Source organism: Euphorbia lathyris, chromosome 1 (assembly GCF_963576675.1).
Source record: "Euphorbia lathyris chromosome 1, ddEupLath1.1, whole genome shotgun sequence".
NCBI classification, from domain to species: domain Eukaryota; kingdom Viridiplantae; phylum Streptophyta; class Magnoliopsida; order Malpighiales; family Euphorbiaceae; genus Euphorbia; species Euphorbia lathyris.
This window is the reverse complement of record NC_088910.1, coordinates 138,222,690-138,242,405: the sequence shown is the minus strand read 5'-3', so window position 1 is coordinate 138,242,405 and position 19,716 is coordinate 138,222,690. Positions and strand designations below refer to the sequence as shown.

Sequence of the window (19,716 nt, the reverse complement as noted above, 5' to 3'; positions counted from 1 at the left end):
ATAAACTATCCAGAATCAACTGAACTGATGCTTTTTTGTCCATAAATTACCAATGGAGATGAAATGGAGATAAATCAAGAGACAAAGAAGGTGATAATGAAACAAAACTAAACAACTTAATTCAATTATACATAGAGAAAGATGAATGATCCAAAAGTTCTGTATATATATGAAAAATCCCAATTCAACATTGCCAATTTTCTCAAAAGCTGCTGCTGCTGTTTCTAGTATGAGACCAGTATTCCTTTACAAGCTGGGCAAATATAGATCCTTCGTTACTCAAAAGCTTCAATGGCTCATCATACTCTGCAAGTTTCCCTGATAATGCAACCAAGTACTGTTTTATCAGGATATAAAAAGAATAAATTGCCTAGTGTTGAGTCAGAATCAAATCTACAACTTACCATCACTAATGGCAAGCACCATAGTGCAGTCCATCACAGTTGGGATTCTGTGAGCTACAGTTATTATAGTGCAGTCTGCAAATTCTGCTCTTATGGTTTTCTGAATGATGGAATCTGTCCAATTGTCTATAGATGCAGTGGCTTCATCCAGTACGAGTATCCTGCTTCTCTTTAGTAATGCTCGTCCTAGACAAAATAGTTGTCGCTGTCCCATGCTCCAATTCGCTCCATCTTGTGTCACTGCAATTGTGGATGCTAGTGTGAAAAATAAGAGGCCTTGAATGAATTGCATCTTGTTCCTAAACAAAATTCTCACCTGGAGAATTTAGCCCATCTTCTTTTCCTTGAACGGCTGCTCTAAGATGACACTTCTCTACAACCTTCCAAATGTTCATGAAAACATAAGAGGGTGTATGAAATCAAACATATGATATCAATATCAGAAGCATGAAAAATTGGAATTTTACCTGCCATATTTCTTGATCTGTATACTCAGACAAGGGGTCCAAGTTGTATCGGACAGAGCCAACAAAAAGAGTTGGATCCTGCGGGATGATTGCCAAACGTGATCTTAGATCATGAAGCCCAATTGTCGAAATGTTAATGCCATCTATTACTATTTTCCCTTCTGCAGGCTCAACCAGACGAAACAAGGCCGTAATAAGAGTTGTTTTTCCACTTCCAGTTCTTCCAACTATCCCAATTTTATGTCCTCCTTCAATGGTGCAACTTATTCCATCAAGAACAAGCGGAGCAGTGGGTCGATATCGAACCTGTTTTATGCTATTAGATGTAATGTAGAAGCCATAGATATATGTAATTCTTGATGTTGTGAATACACAGAACAAGATTTACTTATTTACACTTTACCTTCAGATTACATATTTCCACTTTACCTACAGCAGGCCAATTGGGGTCAGGTCTATTACCTTCAATTACTTCTGGAGCTTCACTAGGAATAAGCAAGTACTGTTCCATCCTTTCTACGGAAACAATCAAGTTGGATAGCAAGCACTGGAACTGGATGGAATATACAAGAAACATGTTTAAAGAAAGACCGTAAGAAAGCTCCATTCCGATAAACCCTGGCACAAGTTTTATGACATTGACAAAGGATTGTAAATAAGTTATATGATGAAACATTAAGCTAGAAAAGTTGACAGGCAGAAGCTCCAAGCTTGAGCAATGCCATGCCAAGTGCTGTGAAACATGTTATAACTGACCAGAGGCAGAAGCTCCAAGCTTGAGCAATGTCATGCCAAGTGCTGTGGAAGAGAGAACAATTGCACACAGAATTTCCAGACGTTCAATCAGCCACTCATTTGCAGAAAAGTTATGGAAGTATGAACTTGCATTTCTGTCAATGAGTTCTAGATTCTTTGAAAAGAATCGGTCTTCCTGCCTAAAAGCTCTTATTACCATTGCTCCTGTAATTGATTCAGCAAGTTGGCTTGCAATTGATGACTTACTTGTGCCATTGATTCGCATCAACTCTTTCGTAGATGCATAGTAGTATGCCTAAATATATCAAAGCAAATAGTATAAAGCATCTATCATGAAAAATGCATTAGAAGAAATTAGAAGCACTAAGAAATGAATAATAAAGCATAATTCTGATACCTGTAATTGTGAACTTATATAAAGCATGGGAATTATTAAAAACAGGACTGGCCAAGTAAGAAATGCCAGTACTACAAAATTGGAGTATGAGTTGATGGTTGAGCCTGATGCCAATAAAATTCTGAAAGCCACTTCAATGTCAATGATGCTCAGATCAGATGAAACCTACAGAAAAAACATTTAATAGACAAATCATTTGAAGTTTGGCTTTCAAAAGTTAGCAATGAAATTCTATCTTCTTACTCTGCTAAGTATTCTTCCTACAGGTGTGGAGTCATAAAAAGACATTGGTGCATAAAAAAGAGAGGATGACAAAGAAGAAAATATAGATTTTGATGCGCCCAATCCGAGTAGAACTGCACACAAGGATCTGAACAGCAGAAATAATACCACAATAAGACCTGTAACGGTGTACACTGTGAACAAGAGAATCCGGCTCACTTGAAAATTCTGGATGTTGGCAGCCAACCAGTAGTTTTGTATCAGTTGACCAAGTAAAAATATGATATGGAATATGCTTCCCAAAGAGAAGTATAAAAAGCCTTTGTTGTGCCTTAAATACTGCATATAAGGCTTCAAACCAGTGTCTCCTTCTTCTCTTTCTTCTTCTTTAATTAATTGTTCTTCTATAGGTTCTCTTAATTGTTCTTGAATGTAAGTTGTCTGGATTTCCCCTTTGTAAGAAGCTTCAGTTCTTTTTCCATTAGCATGATCATTATGCCTTTCACTGTAACCACCTGCATTCTTGTGCGCATTGACAAGATCTTTAAATTCCTGACTGGAAGACATCAACTCATCATAAGTAGCTTCCCTAATTATTTCTCCACCTGACATCAACTGTTAGAAAATAATATTTATATGAGTTGTATTTCTTGGAAATTCAAGATCTGCTAGATTTACTTATTAAACATTCAAATGGAAATGTCAGCCTACAACATGGAATTTCAGGGGGGAAGGATGTGAGGAATAGCAGCAGAAATAGAGTTAGAGAGAAAGATACCAAAATAGAATTAAAAGCTGGAAGGAAGTCGACTTGGTGTGTGACAAGCAACACTGTCTTCCCTGACAAAGCTCTGATGACATATTCCTGCAAAAATCGATATTGTATTGCTTGATGAACAAATTTTCAGAAATTGTATTTCTCACAAAATGACAGAAGGATGTTGTACTATACAATACATTGAACAAGAATGTTGCTGTATGTGCATCCACTGCGCTGAAGGGATCATCTAAGAGATATACATCAGCATCCTGATACAATGCACGAGCGAGTTGAATTCGTTGTTTCTGTCCACCACTCAAATTGACACCTTTTTCTCCAATCTGAGTCAGGTCCCCAAATGGAAACATTTCAAGGTCCTTCACTAGGGAACATCTCTCAATCACCTCGTGATATCTAACTCCATCCAGTTCAGAACCAAACAGAATATTTTCTTGTATGGTCCCAGTTTGGATCCAAGCAACTTGTGGAACATATGCTATCTTTCCACGAAGATGAACCTGTACAACAAAGTGTATACTTTAGCAGCAGAAATTTAATTCTCTCTTCTTTTCATCTGTCAAACTTGTCTCATAAAAACATCAAATAGGAGCTATAAAGACAATTTTTACAAAATAAATCAATGTAATTAATGAATAGCATGTCTAAGGCTGCTGTAAGGCTGCTAGGGCTGATAGTAGGGTCGGTTTGTCTCCTTGATTGAAGGAGAACCTTATATATATATATATATATATGTGTGTGTGTATTGCTCTTAAATAAAATATATTCATGTAGGCTTGGTATCCCATGTATTTCTAGTGTATTACATGGTCTGTTACAACAATGAAGGAAAAAGTTTTATCAAAACTCACTGTTCCATTGATTCTAGGAACTTCTCCAAGCACTGAAGCTAAGAGGGTTGATTTTCCCGAACCAACTTCTCCACAAACGGCCACCTTTTTGCCTTCTTGAACCACCAAGTTTATGTTCCGTAATGTAGGCTTTGCTGAGGGATTAGCATCCCAAAAAATTTCATTTGACCGGATAAAAATGGACTCATGGAGCTCTTTGCTACTGTAATTCTGCAGAATATTTCTTTTCTGCAATTCTGGCTCTTCAAGAAACCTCCGAATCCGATCTAGTGAAACTTTTGCTTCAATGAAGATTCCCAAAACTTCTGGGATCAACTTAACTGGTTCCTGGGCAATGCGCAGAGTTGCAAGGAATGTGAAAGCGCTACCAGCAGAGAGTGAAATATTAAACAAATAACAAGTGCAAAATGTAATTGCTGGTACCAAAACAGGGCATGACCAAAATAAAACCATATTGTACGCTTTTTGTAATAGTAATTTTGATACACAATGAAGTTCTTCTTCTCTTAATCCATCGATAAGATTCTTGAAATGTGTTTGCCAAGCATACAACTTCAAGACCCTCATATTAGCTAGTGCCTCCGTAATGACCTTAAGTCTCTCATCTTGTTTTTCCATCAGCTTCCTTTGATATTTAAGCTGTGTTTTAACAACTGGAGAGCTTGCAATCACAGTCAGAACAATGGCGATAAAAGCTGCAATAGTTGCCAGCCCAACAGTATAATACATAATAGCTAAGGCAAGACATAGTTGAATGCTTGTTGTCCATATCTGATGAAACCAGTATGGGAACTCTCCAATTCTATAAGCATCAGAAGCCACATAGTTAACTATCTCACCAGGAGAATGAGCTGCCTTAGCAGCATTTGATAAATGTAGTTGCTTTTGGTAGATTGCAGCAGATAACATCGATCTCACTTGGATTCCAATCAGTCGTGTTCGAAAATACCATTGTCTTTCTGATAGAGACTCCAAGCATTTTGCAAGGAACAGCCCAACTGTCAATGCATAACCTTCATACTTCAAAGCACCTTCCCCTTCAGCAACCTCAATGAATGCTTTTAAAAATAGAGGGCCAGAAGATGTAGTGAGTACTTTAATCAATGCAAAGAACCCAGAGATCAAAATTTGTGTCCAATGCAACGAAATGATGACTGACAAGATAGAGGCAGAATCAGATGATACTTTATGTTTCTGGTTTCTTACTTCCTCCATGTAAGCTAAGTAACAAGTCTTTGCTCGATCTTCCTGTCTTAGTAGTGGTATATCTTCATCCTCAAGTATTTTATCCTTACCCTTCTTCATCAATGAATTCAACCACCAAAATGACATTTTACTGAAAACCCCAGCCCTGGCAAAAGGGGTGGTATTTTCATCCAAATTGATGTCACCACTGGCATTTACTTTCTCACTTGGCAATGGTGCATACGAACCATGATTTCCAATGCTTGGAGTTCTTTCTATAGAGATGTGCCACTTAAAGCAACAGAAGACAAGAAGAACAGCTCCAGGAAAGGTTAAAGCATTGAAAACCAACTGAATTGACACAGTTTTATCAATAACAGCCACCAAAACAGATGAAATGCACAGAAATCCAGCAAACAAGAAGGTGAAAACTGAACAAACTTTCATTGCTGAAATGTATGGAAGGAATAGTTTTGGAAGGCAGACTATAAAATTCACAAGAAACCATGAGAATCCTTGCAGTAAATTGACTATCCATTCTTGTATTGGCAAGATAGAGTGATCTCTGCTAACTTGCTCAACAAGATTCCAAATTCCTAAGCCCAAATAAGCCAAACCTATAATTGCATTGAAAATGGATGAAATACATAACAATGGTGAGAAATAATGAGACAGAGAATGTGCTTCTATAGGCTTCCTTGATAGTGATTTATGAATGGAGATAGAAAAGATAATCAGTAAAAGTAGAATATCAGCACAAATGATCACAATGATATTGCTGTTTGAATATGGACCAATTAATGAAGAAAAGCTTGAGCTGCAACATTTCTTCACAGAATCAGTAGAACATTCAGTATCATCACAAAACATGGTCCAAAAGCTCTCCTCCATGTTGATTATTTGGGGAGAAAAGGAACAGGAAGGGCTGTTTTAGCAAAATTCTGCAGAATTATAGTTTCATTTGTAACTCTGGAAACAATTTCAACAGATGTCAGAGTACTATTTCAATACTTCTAAGAAGATGCATAAACTTACGGACCAATATATGTTGGATGGGAATCAAAATGCCATAGTTTCACTAGCTGCAAAATAAAAGGAAAAAACAGAAGTAGAATGCAGTTAGGATCAGTAACTTACTGAATGGCAGGCAGACTTGGTCTGAGAAATTTTGAAAAAAATAAATAGTTCCAGGAGTAGGTGAAGATAGTTGGCTACTAGCTTTAAGTTTAAGCAATCAATTTTCAGGGGAGATCATTTGGTCCCTAAAATTTGAGGAAGTAGCTCCTTCTGTTGGTCCCTAAAACAGACGTGAGTCCCACAATTGTATATTTTTCTTTTACCTTAATATATAATGATATATTGACCAATCTTGATCACATGGCTGTATATAATAAAGATTTAATTATTTAAATATTTTTTTATTAAAATTGATACTCCCTCCAGTCTCAAATAGATGTCGTTTTAAGATTTCTAATTTGTTCCTCTTAATAAATTTGTTGTTGTGTTACCAATGCACTTTTTACAATCTTTTCTCAAATTTACTCTTATTTATGATAAAAGAGAGGTTTAGTAATTGTCATGGAACCAATTGAACTAAAAGTTTAAGGTTCAATAATAATTTTTATATTAATCTTTGACATACCCCCACATGCAAATGCCCATTGGGCTTTGAAGCGTGGGTTGCCAGGAATCGAACCCTCGATCACTTTGGATAAAGAGGCTCTTATACATGTCATGGAACTAATTGAACTAAAAGCTTAGCTGATAGTTGAGGTCCAATAATAGTTTTTATATTAATCTTTGACATGTATTAATGCAAATAATTCTAATCAAGTCATAATAATTAAGAAGAGAAGTATTAAGAGTATATTAGTAATTTTAATAGTCTAATTAGTGTTTTATTGGTCATGATGAAAAACCTTAACATATATTAAAGACCTACCATATTTCATACGTTATGGATATATTTGAACTTCACATCAAACGTTATATTTGGTCCTGATCCCTTACATAATTAAATTATACTAATATTAAATTCTAGCTTAACTTTGATCATAGAATGATTAGTGAGAAGATGATTTTTCAATTATGAAATATAAATCATATTTATGTAACTTTCTCTTCCCTTGAAGGGTTTCTCAAAAAATCAAATTACTTGCATATTTAGTTGATCCACCGTTGACCCCTGATATTAGTTGATATGGTATGGCTAGATCTAGATCTAGATGCACAACTATTAAGTTCAAGATTTTCATATAATTGAATATTTAAGATCTCAGTTTGTAACAACATATCGCCAGTATTCCTCTAACAAGATTTTTATTTATTTAAGTAATATTATGTATTCTAACAATATTTTATGCCAATATTTGACAACCTAATATGCAAATCACTGCACGAGTTAATAACAATTAAATTTTAAACTAATTCAACTTTTAATAATTTATGATTTACTTAGAAAAATATTGAAATGAAATTTGTTGGTATGCAGAATATTATTTTGGCAAAATGCATCCCGAGGCCTCTGAATTTTCGATTTTTGCAGATTAAGTCTCTGATCTTTCAATTTAACAAACTGAGCTCTGATCAATTACAATCGCAAACATTAAGCCTCTTGTTACTAAGAAAGTAGCTATTGAACATAAAACTCGGTTAAAGAGCATTATTCATTTCATCTGCATTTGCAATTGCATTTTAACAGTTCAAAAGCAGCTTCAAACCCAGATGAAACTATTAGCACTTTTTTAGCGGAAATTGAAGTTCACAACTAACCTTTTTAGTAACTAACTAAGAATGTGCAAGTTATGCAATTATAATTGATCGAAGGTTTTAGAGGTGTAAGTGATGATGCATGAAAAAATGCACATTTTCAGAATCCATTCTGCAAGAATGATAATTAACATGCTGTAAACAAACCTTACCTCCCATATTTCTTCATCTCTATGCATGAAGAAGGCCACGAATCTTTCCACTTCCAATTCTAATTTTGTGTTCTCCAACCTTCAATAGTACAACTTATTCCCTGGAGAACCAGAAGCCCTGTCAGAAAATTATGAACATGAAGAACTGAAGCAGAACGAAATCCATCTGCCTGTTTAAAAGCTCCGATTCTCGCTGATCCTGCTATTGATTTAGCTAGATGGTTGCAACTGAGGACTTGCATGCGCCATTGATTCACATCAACTTTTTCATAGATGCAAAATAGTATCTCAGTTTCTTCAGCAGCATCACTGGATGTCTTTATGAACAGAGGAGCAAACGCAATGGAGAAAATATAAATAAATAAACTGAGAATAATAATAACAAAATATAAAATTTGTTTCCAGAGAAAATACCAGACTATCAGCAGTAGAGAAGGGTTCAGATGTTCCTTTCTGTCTGTGTCTTCTCAGTTGCTGCATGGAGCTAAACTTACAACTCACTACTTATATCTTCCTGTCTTTTTGTTACCTTTCTTTAGCAATGGATTTGACCACCACAGTGACATTTTACCGAAAAATCCAGCTTCACCAAAAATTGTAACAATCTGATGTAAACTATTTTCATCTGTAATATTTGCTTGGTAATATGGTAATGGTTCCCAGTATGAGTCACTGTTAATGCCATGTGTTACAGACCATGTGAATACACTGGAAACACATGGGATACCATATAATAGACTAAAACTATATGAATATGTTTCATTCAAGGATAATACATATATATATATATATACACATTAAGGATACTACCTAGACACTACAGCCCATACCTAGACAGACCCATACCTACCCATACCTACAAGACCCCTACCATGCGTACATTATTACACTCCCCCTCAAGCTGGAACATGGATTTTAATCATGCTCAGCTTGCTACAGATACATAATACATAGTCTTAAAGATAATACAACTCAAAACAAGAAACTTAAGATACTTGGGAATACAAAACATAATTCCGGACACGCAGCCTAGAAGAACAAATCAGATATGAGAGACGACAACGGAACATCAGAATTCGTTGGAAAAGGACAAGCAAAACTCAGTTGAAGCAACACGCAAGAGGCTGCCAGCAATGCCATTGCACAAAAGGAGATTCACCGGAAAACTAACTGGACAAACAGGTCGGAAACAGAGAGACGAAGGCGGCGGAAGAGGAACGGTGACAATTCGGTGAGATGAACTGAGACTTGGAACCCTAGGTCCAAACAATCTGCTCACAAGGCAGACACTAATGCTGAAGAAAACAGCCCAAAAATACAAACCCAGAAATTCTGCACACAAGGGCAGAAAATGAAGCCAAACTAGGCTCTGATACCATGTTACAGACCATGTGAATACACTGGAAACACATGGGATACCATATAGACTAAAACTATATGAATATGTTTCATTCAAGGATAATACACATATATATATACACATTAAGGATACTACCTAGACACTACAGCCCATACCTAGACAGACCCATACCTACCCATACCTACAAGACCCCTACCATGCTTACATTACTACACCATGATTATTATTTGTTCTCCATGAAAGGATAAAATCTCAAAAAACATACGAACTGATGCTTTTTTGTCAATAAATTACCAATGGAGATGAAATGCAGATAAATCCAGAGAGGAAGAAGGTGAAAACAAAACAAAACTCAGCAGCTTAAGTCAATTTTATATATTGAATTGAGAGATAAATAACCCAAAAGTTCTATATAAAAAAGAACATCCCCAAAATTCAAATACTATCTTCCTGCAGTTGCAAGTCTTTTTCAACATTGCCAATTTTCTCAACAGCTACTGCTTCTAGTGTGAGACCAGTATTCCCTTACAAGCTGGGAAAATATAGATCCTTCCTTACTCATCAGCTTCAATGGCTCATCATACTCTGCTAGTTTCCCTGATAATACAACCGCATATTGTTATTAAATGTAAAAGAATGGATTGTGTAGTGTCAAGATCATAGCAACGACTCACCATCACTAATGGCAAGCACCATAGTGCAGTCCATCACAGTTGGGATTCTGTGAGCCACAGTTATTATAGTGCAGTCTGAAAATTCTGTTCTTATGGTTTTCTGAATGACAGAATCTGTCCAATTGTCTATAGATGCAGTGGCTTCATCCAGTACTAGTATCCTGCTTCTCTTTAGTAATGCTCGTCCTAGACAAAATAGTTGTCGTTGACCCATGCTCCAATTTGATCCATCCTGTGTCACTGCAATTGCGGATGCTAGTGTGAAAAATAAGAGGTCTTCAATGAATTGCATCTTGTTCATAAGAAAATTTCTCACCTGGAGAATTCAGGCCATCTTCTTTTCCTTGAATGGCTGCTCTAAGATGACATTTCTCTACAACCTTCAACATGTTCATGAAAACATAAGAGGGTGCATGAAACTAAATATATGATATCAATATCAGAAGCATGAAAAATTGGAATTTTACCTGCCATATTTGTTGATCTGTATACTCTGACAAGGGGTCCAAGTTGTATCGGACAGAGCCAACAAAAAGAGTTGGATCCTGCGGGATGATTGCCAAATGTGATCTTAGATCATGAAGCCCAATTGTGGAAATGTCAATGCCATCTACAACTATTTTCCCTTCTGCAGGCTCAACCAGACGAAACAAGGCGCTAATAAGAGTTGTTTTTCCACTCCCAGTTCTTCCAACTATCCCAATTTTATGTCCTCCTTCAATGGTGCAACTTATTCCATGAAGAACTAGCGGAGCAGTTGGTCGATATCGAACCTGCTTTATGCTATTAGATGTAATGTAGAAGCCATACATATATATAGTTCTTGATGTTGTGAACACACAGAACAAGATTTACGTATTTACACTTTACCTTCAGATTACATATTTCCACTTTACCAACAGCAGGCCAGTTGGGCTCAGGTCTACTACCTTCAATTACTTCTGGAGCTTCACTGGGAATAAGCATGTACTGTTCCACCCTTTCTACAGAAACAATTAAGTTTGACAGTAGACACTGGGTCTGTATCGAACCAACGAGAAACAGGTTCAATGAAAGGCCATAAGATAGCTCCATTCCAATAAATCCTGACATCAAGTTATATATGTAGAAAGCATTTGTAAATTAAGTAATATGATAAAAAATGAAGCTAGAAAAGTTAACAGGCAACTATAACTGACCAGAAGCAGAAGCTCCAAGTTTAAGTGATGTCAGGGCAAGTGCTGCAGAAGAGAGAACAATTGCACACAGAAATTCCAGACGTTCAATCAACCACTCATTTGCAGAAAAGTTATGGAAGTATGAACTTGCATTTCTGTCAATGAGGTCTAGATTCTTTGAAAAGAATTGGTCTTCTTGCCTGAAAGCTCTTATTACCATCGCTCCTGTAATTGATTCAGCAAGTTGGCTTGCAGCTGATGACTTACTTGTGCCGTTGATTCGCATCAACTCTTTCGTAGAAGCATAGTAGTATGCCTGCATATATTAAAGCAAATAGTAAAATACATCTATTGTGAAAAATGCATCAGAAGCACTAAGAAAACTATCAACAAAAAAGGCCAGGAGTACATAATTCTGATACCTGCAATTTTGAACTGATATAAAGCATGGGAACTATTACAAACAAGACTGGCCAAGTAAGAAAAGCCAGTACTAAAAAATTGGAGTATGAGCTGATGGTTGAGCCGGATGCTATCAACATTTTGTAAGCCGCTTCAGTGTCAATGATGCTCAAATCAGATGACACCTGCAGAAAAAAAAAATAGACAAATCATATCAAGTTTGGGCTTTCAAAGCTAGGGAATGAAATTCAATTTTCTTACTCTGCTGAGTATTCTTCCAAGAGGTGTGGAGTCATAAAAAGACATTGGTGCATAAAAAAGAGAGCACGATAGAGAAGAAAATATAGATTTCGAAGCGCCAAATCCGAGTATAACTATACATAAGGATCTCAGGAGCAGAACTAATGCCACAATAAGACCTGTTGCAGTGTAAACTGTGAACAAGCGAATTCTGCTCACATAAAAATTCTGGATGTTGGCAGCTAACCAATAATTCTGAATCAGTAGGCCAATTAAAAACATGACATGGAATATGGTTCCCAAAGAGAAATGTAAAAAGCCTTTGCCATGTCTCAAGTACTGCAAATAAGGCTTCAAACCAGTGTTTCCTGCTTCTCTTTCTTCTTCTTTAATTAATTGATCCGCCATAGGTTCTCTTAATTGTTCTTGAATATAAGCTGTCTGGATTTCCCCTTTGTAAGAAGCTTCAATTCTTTTTCCATTAGCATGATCATTTTGCCTTTCACCGTAACCAGCTGTATTCTTGTGTGCATTGACAAGATCTTGAAATTCCTGACTGGAAGCCAACAACTCATCATAAGTAGCTTCTCTAATTATTTCCCCACCAGACATCAACTGTTATCAAATAATATTTATGAGTTGATTTGCTAGGAAATTCAGGATCTGCTCGAATTACAGAAATAACATTCAAATGAAGGGGGGGATAGAAACAGTTATAGAGAAAGATACCAAAATAGAATTAAAAGCCGGAAGAAAGTCGACTTGGTGGGTGACTAGCAGCACTGTCTTGCCTGACAAAGCTCCAATAACATATTCCTGCAACAATCCAGAACTTTCTTACAAAAAGACCATATTTCCAGTAAATCATATTACTCACAGAAAAATGTACTGTACATTGAACAAGAAGGTTGCTGTATGTGCATCGACTGCACTGAAGGGATCATCCAAGAGATATACATCAGAATCCTGATATAGAGCACGAGCGAGTTGAATGCGTTGTTTCTGTCCACCACTCAAATTGACACCTTTTTCTCCAATCTGAGTGAGGTCCCCAAATGGAAGCATCTCAAGGTCCTTCACTAGGGAACATCTCTTAATCACTTCATGATATCTAACTTGATCCAGTTCAGACCCAAACAGAATATTTTCTTGTATGGTCCCAGTTTGGATCCATGCAACTTGAGGAACATATGCTATCTTTCCATGAACATGAACCTGAAAAATGAAGTGTATACTTTAGAAGCAGAGAATTTTTTTTTTTTCATCTGTCAAACTTGTCTCATAAAAACATCAAATAGGAGATATGAAGACAAGGCAGGAAAAAGTTTTTATCAAAACTCACAGTTCCAGTGATTTTAGGAACTTCTCCAAGCACTGCAGCTAAAAGGGTTGATTTTCCGGAACCAACTTCTCCGCAGACAGCCACCTTTTCGCCTTCATGAACCACCAAGTTAATATTCCTTAATGAAGGCTTTGCTGAGGGATTAGCATCCCAAAAAATTTCACTAGATCGAATAAAAACGGACTCCTTGAGCTCTTTGCTGCTGCAATTCTGCAGAACATTTCTTTTCTGTAATTCTGGCTCTTCAAGAAACCTCTGAATCCGATCTAGTGAAACCTTTGCTTCAATGAAGATTCCCAAAACTTCTGGGAAAAACCTAACTGGTTCTTGGGCAATGCGCAAAGTTGCAAGGAATGTGAATACACTGCCAGCAGTGAGTGAAATTCTGAGGAAATAACATGCCCAAAATGTAACTGCTGGTATCACAACAGGGCAGGACCAAAACAAAACCAGATTGTATGCTTTTTGTAGTAGTAATTTTGATATGCAGTGAAGTTCTTCTTCTCTTAATCCAGCGATAAGATTCTTGAAATGTGTTTGCCAAGCATACAACTTCAAGACCTTCATATTAGCAAGTGCCTCCGTTATGGCCTTAAGCCTCTCATCTTGTTTTTCCATTAGCTTTCTTTGATATTTAATCTGTGTTTTAATCAGTGGAGAACTTCCAAGCACAGTCATAACAATGGCGATAAAAGCTGCAATAGTTGCCAGCCCAACAGTATAATACATAATAGCTAAGGATAGACAAAGTTGAATGCTTGTTGTCCATATCTGATGAAACCAGTATGGGAACTCACCAATTCTATAAGCATCAGAAGCCACATAGTTAACTATCTCACCAGGAGAATGAGCTGCCTTAGCCAAATTTGATAGATGTAGTTGCTTTTGGTAGATTGTAGCAGATAGCATCGATCTTACTTGGATTCCAATCAGTCGTGTTCGAAAATTCCATTGTCTTTCTGATAGAGACTCGAAAACTTTTACAAGAAACAATCCAACTGTCAATGCATAACCTTCATACTTCAAAGCTCCGTTCCCTTGAGCAACCTCAATGAATGCTTTTAAAAATAGAGGGCCAGAAGATACAGTGAGTACCTTAATCAATGCAAAGAACCCAGAGATCAAAATTTGTTTCCAATGCAAGGAAATGATCACCGGCAACATAGAGGCGGAATCAGATGATACTTTCTGTTTCTGTTTTCTTACTTCCTCCATGTAAGCTAAGTAACAAGCCTTTGCTCGATCTTCCTCTCTTAGTAGTGGTATATCTTCATCCTCAAGTATTTTATCCTTACCCTTCTTCATTAATGGATTCATCCACCAAAATGACATTTTACTGAAAAACCCAGCTCTCGCAAAAGGTGTAGTATTTTCATTCAAATTGATTTCACCAGTGGCATTTGCTTCCTCACTTGGCAATGGTGCATAGAAACCATGATTTTCAATGCTTGCAGTTGGGTCTGTAGAAATGTGCTTCTTAAAGCAATAAAGGAGAAGAAGCACAGCTCCAGGAAAGGTTAAAGCATTCAAAATCAACTGAATCGACACAGTTTTATCAATAACAGCCACCAAAAGAGATGAAATGGAGAGAAATCCAGCAAACAAGAAAGTGAAAACTGAACAAACTTTCATTGCTGGAATGTATGGAAGGAACAGTTTTGGAAGGCATACTATAAAATTCACAAGCAACCATGAGAACCCTTGCAATAAATTTACTACCCATGTGTACAATGGCAAGATAGAATGGTCTATGCTAACTTGCTCAACAAGATTCCATAATCCTAAGCCCAGATAAGCCAAACCTAAAATGGCATTGAAAATGGATGAAATACATAACAATCGTGAGAAATAATGAGACAGAGATGGTGCTTGTACTTCTATAGGCTTCCTTGATACTGATTTATGTATAGATATAGAAAAGATAATCAGTAAAAGTAGAATATCAGCAGAAATGATCACAATGATATTGCTGGATGAATATGGATCCATTAACGAGGAAAAGCTTGAGTTGCCACATTTCTTGACAGAATCAGTAGAACATTCAGTATCATCACAGAATATGGTCCAAAATCTCTCCTCCATTATAACTCAATAAAGCTGCAAATTCAAAACCACATTAGAAACTTGCTTATATTCTGGTTTGAATTAGTGTAAAATGATGCTGTCTACATGTCTTCCATGAGTAATATCGGTAAATCAGGATTGCTAAGACAGCAGAATTCGGATACAGTAATATTCTGCAATAAAGAAAAGAAGTGCGCTTTCTTCTAGGTCGCTTTTCTCTTTTAATGATTATTCTATACTCCTCCAAGTAGGGAAAAATAAAATAATAACAATAAAAAGAAGAATAAAATCATTGAGTATGAATTAGTGACACTTACAATTAATTAAAAATTGGAGTTCAAAACTATCTGATCTCAGATAATTTAACTGATCGGAACCACGAACCAGTCCGGTGATAACCCGGTCCAACCCAACTCTGCTGAAATTTCAGCTTTAATTTCAAAAGGATAGAGAAAAACCACATTTCTTCAGAGGAACATCGCATGGGAGCCGATAACGGAGAACATAACATCGCTTCGGGCCCCATTGATATTCCCGTTGAACCTGATTCTGCTGAGATTTCAGCATTACGTTACTTCGGATCCCATTGATGTATTCCGGTCAAACCATATTCTTCTGAAACTTTCAGCTTTAATTTGAAAGAAAGCAACACTAATTGGGGCCGAAGAACAGAATAGACTTTGCCGGAGCAGCATGATATCGCAATGAATTGGACCTTCTGCTGAAATGTACTCCGGTTATTGCTAATCGGAGAAATGTGTATCTTAAAATTAGCAATTTGGAACAAGTTAGGGCAGGTGAAATCAGAAGACGATACCACCTGGGTATTTACCCATTCTGGATAAATTACATTTGTGGCTCTTCAATTATAGCACTATTAACAACCTAGCCCCTAAAGTTTTTCTTAAAAAATATAAAAATTCAGAAATTTTGTGATTTTGCGGGTTAATATTTTGAGAAATTACATTTTTTTTTTTAGTATTTGTTAGTTTCTTTTTGGCATTATACCCGTTTGGATCCTCAAACTAAAGTTTCAAAGTCAATTAGGATCTTAAACTATTAAAATCATTAATTATGTTCCTCAAACTAAGCAAAAATCATCAATTGAGTTCTCATCTTATCCTAAAATTAAAAACTGTGATTATTTCATATATACTGTAATAATCTCTGTATTGGTTCAAAATGAGTTTGGGGAAGAAGGTGAAACTGTTCAACCGAATGATAATCTTAATTGATGATTTTTTATTAATTTAGGGATTTGATTGATGATTTTGATAGTTTAAGGTCTTAATTGACTTTGAAATCTTAGTTTAGAAAGCCAAATATGTATTATGCCTTTTTTTTTTAATTTTTTTTATTCTTTCTTCCAACATAGATGGTTGTGATTGTCTTCCTATACCCTTATATGGGTAGTTGTTTATGGATTGTTTGCTAGTCTAAGTATATGAGTTATCATGTTTTTTTATGGAAAGGCAATAGAGTTTTGTCTAACTATAGTAAATCAGTTAGTATATCTTGTTAAATATCTTAAATATAATTTACTTCTGAAAAGTAATATGGCAATAAAATTGATATTGTTTGGAATTGTTTTAGCTTTGTCCTATAATGAACTATCCAGGCTCAAATCTGGATTAGTGAAGACTATATTAGAATAGTAGATAGCTAGAACAAAAAAAAAGTTTAGCATAGTTATAGGTCATGTTTACTTCTGAAAAGTAATATGGCAATAAAATTGATATTGTTTGGAATTGTTTTAGCTTTGTCCTATAATGAACTATCCAGGCTCAAATCTGGATTAGTGAAGACTATATTAGAATAGTAGATAGCTAGAACAAAAAAAAAGTTTAGCATAGTTATAGGTCATGTTTGGTAAATAGCGTTTTGGGATAAAAAGAGCAGTTTTGACCAACTTTAGCGGTTTGACCACTGAAACCGTTGATTGGTGTGTTTGGTGGAGAGAGGTTTGGAAGAGAGTTTTGGGATGAAAACGCTAATTTAGAAAAAGCTCCTTTTAGGAGCTTTTTCAATTAGCGTTTTGCAATATTAAAATTAATGGACTTCTTTAACCCTAATAATTTTATGTATATTTTTATGTATTAAAAAAAGAAATGCCCTTATTCGTCTTTTTGTACAAACCGCTATTATCAATCAGCTAATTTTTACCAAACAGGTCTACACAAACGGCTAGTCAAATCAACTAATGTAATCAGCTAACAGCTAATTCCCAAACAGTGTCATAATCTGAACTTGATAACAGGGCAATACCAAGAACTGCTATAATTTCAACTATTCCACAACAATCACTCATTGAAATAAAAAAAAATGGCACTTTTATCTCCAAATATTATACACAAATGAGGCATCCCTTGAGAATAGGGCTGTCAATTTCTGACACGAGAGAACAAGATTTACGGAGACAACCCTTCTAAGACGACCTGTTGAACACTATTAAAAGTTGCATTTACATCATATTAATATTATAATACGACAAGCCGTTTCGACACTCCTACTTGAGATGGATAAAAAAAAAATGAAAGTTTTTTTATGATTAACTATCAACTTCTTACTGAATTGAATTTCTAAGAGCTCAAACACATCAAGGGGAAAAAGCAAAGCAAAATCTTAACTTACCTGTTTCTGAGCTGCTCTCCAACCAAGCCATTCATATGCCTCTTTAATCTCTAGAAAACCTAATAAAACCTATTTAAGCAGCGGAGAACTTGCAAGCACAGTCAGAACAATGGCGATAAAAGCTGCAATCAGCTTCTCTATAAAAGCAGCCTGAGAATAATGTGAAGATGGAACTCCAAGTGAGGTATCATGGTGGATCTTTTCTCAATTGCTTCAAATTCCCCAATCCTGTTTCTGTGTTGTTTTTTTTTGGGGCGATAGAAGAAATTGAAGCAGCAGATGAAAAGCTGAAATGGAAAAAAATGAGCGCCAAGTAAAATTGAGTGAAATTCCAAAAATGGGCAGCTCAATTTTGAAAATGAGATTTGCAATTTCGAAAATGAATAAAAACAGTGATTTATAAAACTTAATACAGTCAATAAACAATATAAATTAAATGTATTTTAGAAATAAATAGTGATTTATATAAAAAAATATAAATCTTGAATAATTCATCAAACTGTCTTCTCGGTTATGAATCGTGTCATTTATATTTTTAAGTGTACGTTATTTTATCACTAATTAGTAACAGATAACAAACACATGGTTAGACATGAATTTTTTTAAAATATATATATATTGTCTTTCGTACGAGTTAGACAAAAAAATCTTATGTTTCACCGAATTTTTTTTTTTTGGTAGAAACAGGAAAAGAAAAGGAAAAACCGAAAAAAACCTAGCCAGGGATTAGCCTAGGAAAGCTAACCCCAATCCTATCTTCAAGAAGAAGAGAAGAAAGAAAAACAGGAGGATAAGAAAGGGTTGTGACGCCTAACATCCCCTCATGACCAGCAGCCGCCAAGCGATCCGCAACCCAGTTCTGTTCTCTGAAGATATGGCTGAACATGTTTCACCGAATTTATAAATATTAATCTCAAATTCTATTAGTAAATCATAAAACATAGGGTAAAGTTCAAATAAAACCCTTGTGGTTTCACTAATTTGCAGATAAAGGACTGTGGTTTACTTTTTGTCAAAACGATGACGGAGGTTTTCAAATTTAGTAAAATAAGGACTTTTTCTATTGATACTATTAAAATCACCATTGATGACTTCAAAAATGACATATTTTAAAAACTACTAATATTCTAAGCAACTTTAATTCTTCAACTTTTTTATTTCGAGATTATTTAGATAATATTTGGTAAAGAGAGAGAAAGTTCCAAAAAATATGATTTTTTAAAATCGAAAACGTAGTTCCATAGAAAATATGGCATTGAACAACTTTAATTCTTGAAAATTTTCATTTTCAGGTCGTTAAAGATAGTTTTAATAGAATTATTAAAAGTGTAAAACCTCAATCCTCGTTTTGACAAAAAGTAAATCATAATACTTTATCTGAAAATTAGTGAAACCATATGGGTTTTATTTGAACTTTACCCTAAAACATATGAAATTCAACCAAATGATATGTAACTAGATATAGTTTTGTATAACCGTGTCAAATGGGTCGTGTCAAAAGAGTTGCCTTTGTAAATTATTGTTGTGTAAATTATTATCCAAGGGCATAATTGTTCAATAGGTGCGGTGATAAAGAATTTGGTTGCGATAAATAGCAATACCCTTTTGAAAATGAGATTTGCAATTTCGAAAATGAATAAAAAGAGTGATTTATAAAACTTAATACAGTCAATAAACAATATAAATTAAATGTATTTTAGAAATAAATAGTGATTTATATAAAAAAATATATAAGGTACAAAAATACTCCTAACTTTACGGTCAGAAGCAGTTTTATTTCTAATGTCTAAAATTATGCAATATGTTGGCAGTCAAGAACAATTTTACCTCTACAATTGGGGTAAATTTCATCAATGGTGTACAAC

At 35.4% G+C, this 19,716-nt stretch overlaps 2 protein-coding genes across 3 annotated transcripts; both read right to left on the bottom strand.

The window, feature by feature from the left end:
• Nucleotides 1–77: 77 nt before the first annotated feature.
• Nucleotides 78–9,569, bottom strand: LOC136211101 (ABC transporter C family member 10-like). 2 transcript variants are annotated; one of them, XM_066002634.1, is made up of 13 exons: nt 8,396–9,569; nt 7,982–8,298; nt 3,876–6,142; nt 3,204–3,524; nt 3,025–3,111; nt 2,268–2,861; nt 2,025–2,189; nt 1,628–1,922; nt 1,275–1,489; nt 872–1,177; nt 721–784; nt 405–644; nt 78–318 (listed from the first exon to the last, which is right to left on the bottom strand). In XM_066002634.1, the coding sequence occupies exons 3-13, from the start codon at nt 5,949–5,951 to the stop codon at nt 203–205; spliced, it is 4,479 nt and encodes a 1,492-aa protein (XP_065858706.1). In that variant the 5' UTR covers nt 5,952–6,142; nt 7,982–8,298; nt 8,396–9,569; the 3' UTR covers nt 78–202. The 2 variants fall into 2 exon arrangements, with proteins under 2 accessions (XP_065858706.1, XP_065858707.1); XM_066002635.1 differs by lacking the exons at nt 78–318; nt 405–644; nt 721–784 and having other exon boundaries at nt 1,002–1,177; nt 1,334–1,489.
• A 107-nt stretch (nt 9,570–9,676) lies between these two features.
• Nucleotides 9,677–16,003, bottom strand: LOC136211100 (ABC transporter C family member 10-like). Its single transcript, XM_066002633.1, has 12 exons — nt 15,538–16,003; nt 13,157–15,253; nt 12,709–13,029; nt 12,544–12,630; nt 11,836–12,429; nt 11,595–11,759; nt 11,194–11,488; nt 10,886–11,100; nt 10,483–10,788; nt 10,332–10,395; nt 10,016–10,255; nt 9,677–9,938 (listed from the first exon to the last, which is right to left on the bottom strand). Exons 2-12 carry the CDS (start codon nt 15,236–15,238, stop codon nt 9,829–9,831), a joined length of 4,479 nt encoding a protein of 1,492 aa, XP_065858705.1. The 5' UTR covers nt 15,239–15,253; nt 15,538–16,003; the 3' UTR covers nt 9,677–9,828.
• Between the last annotated feature and the right edge of the window lie 3,713 nt (nt 16,004–19,716).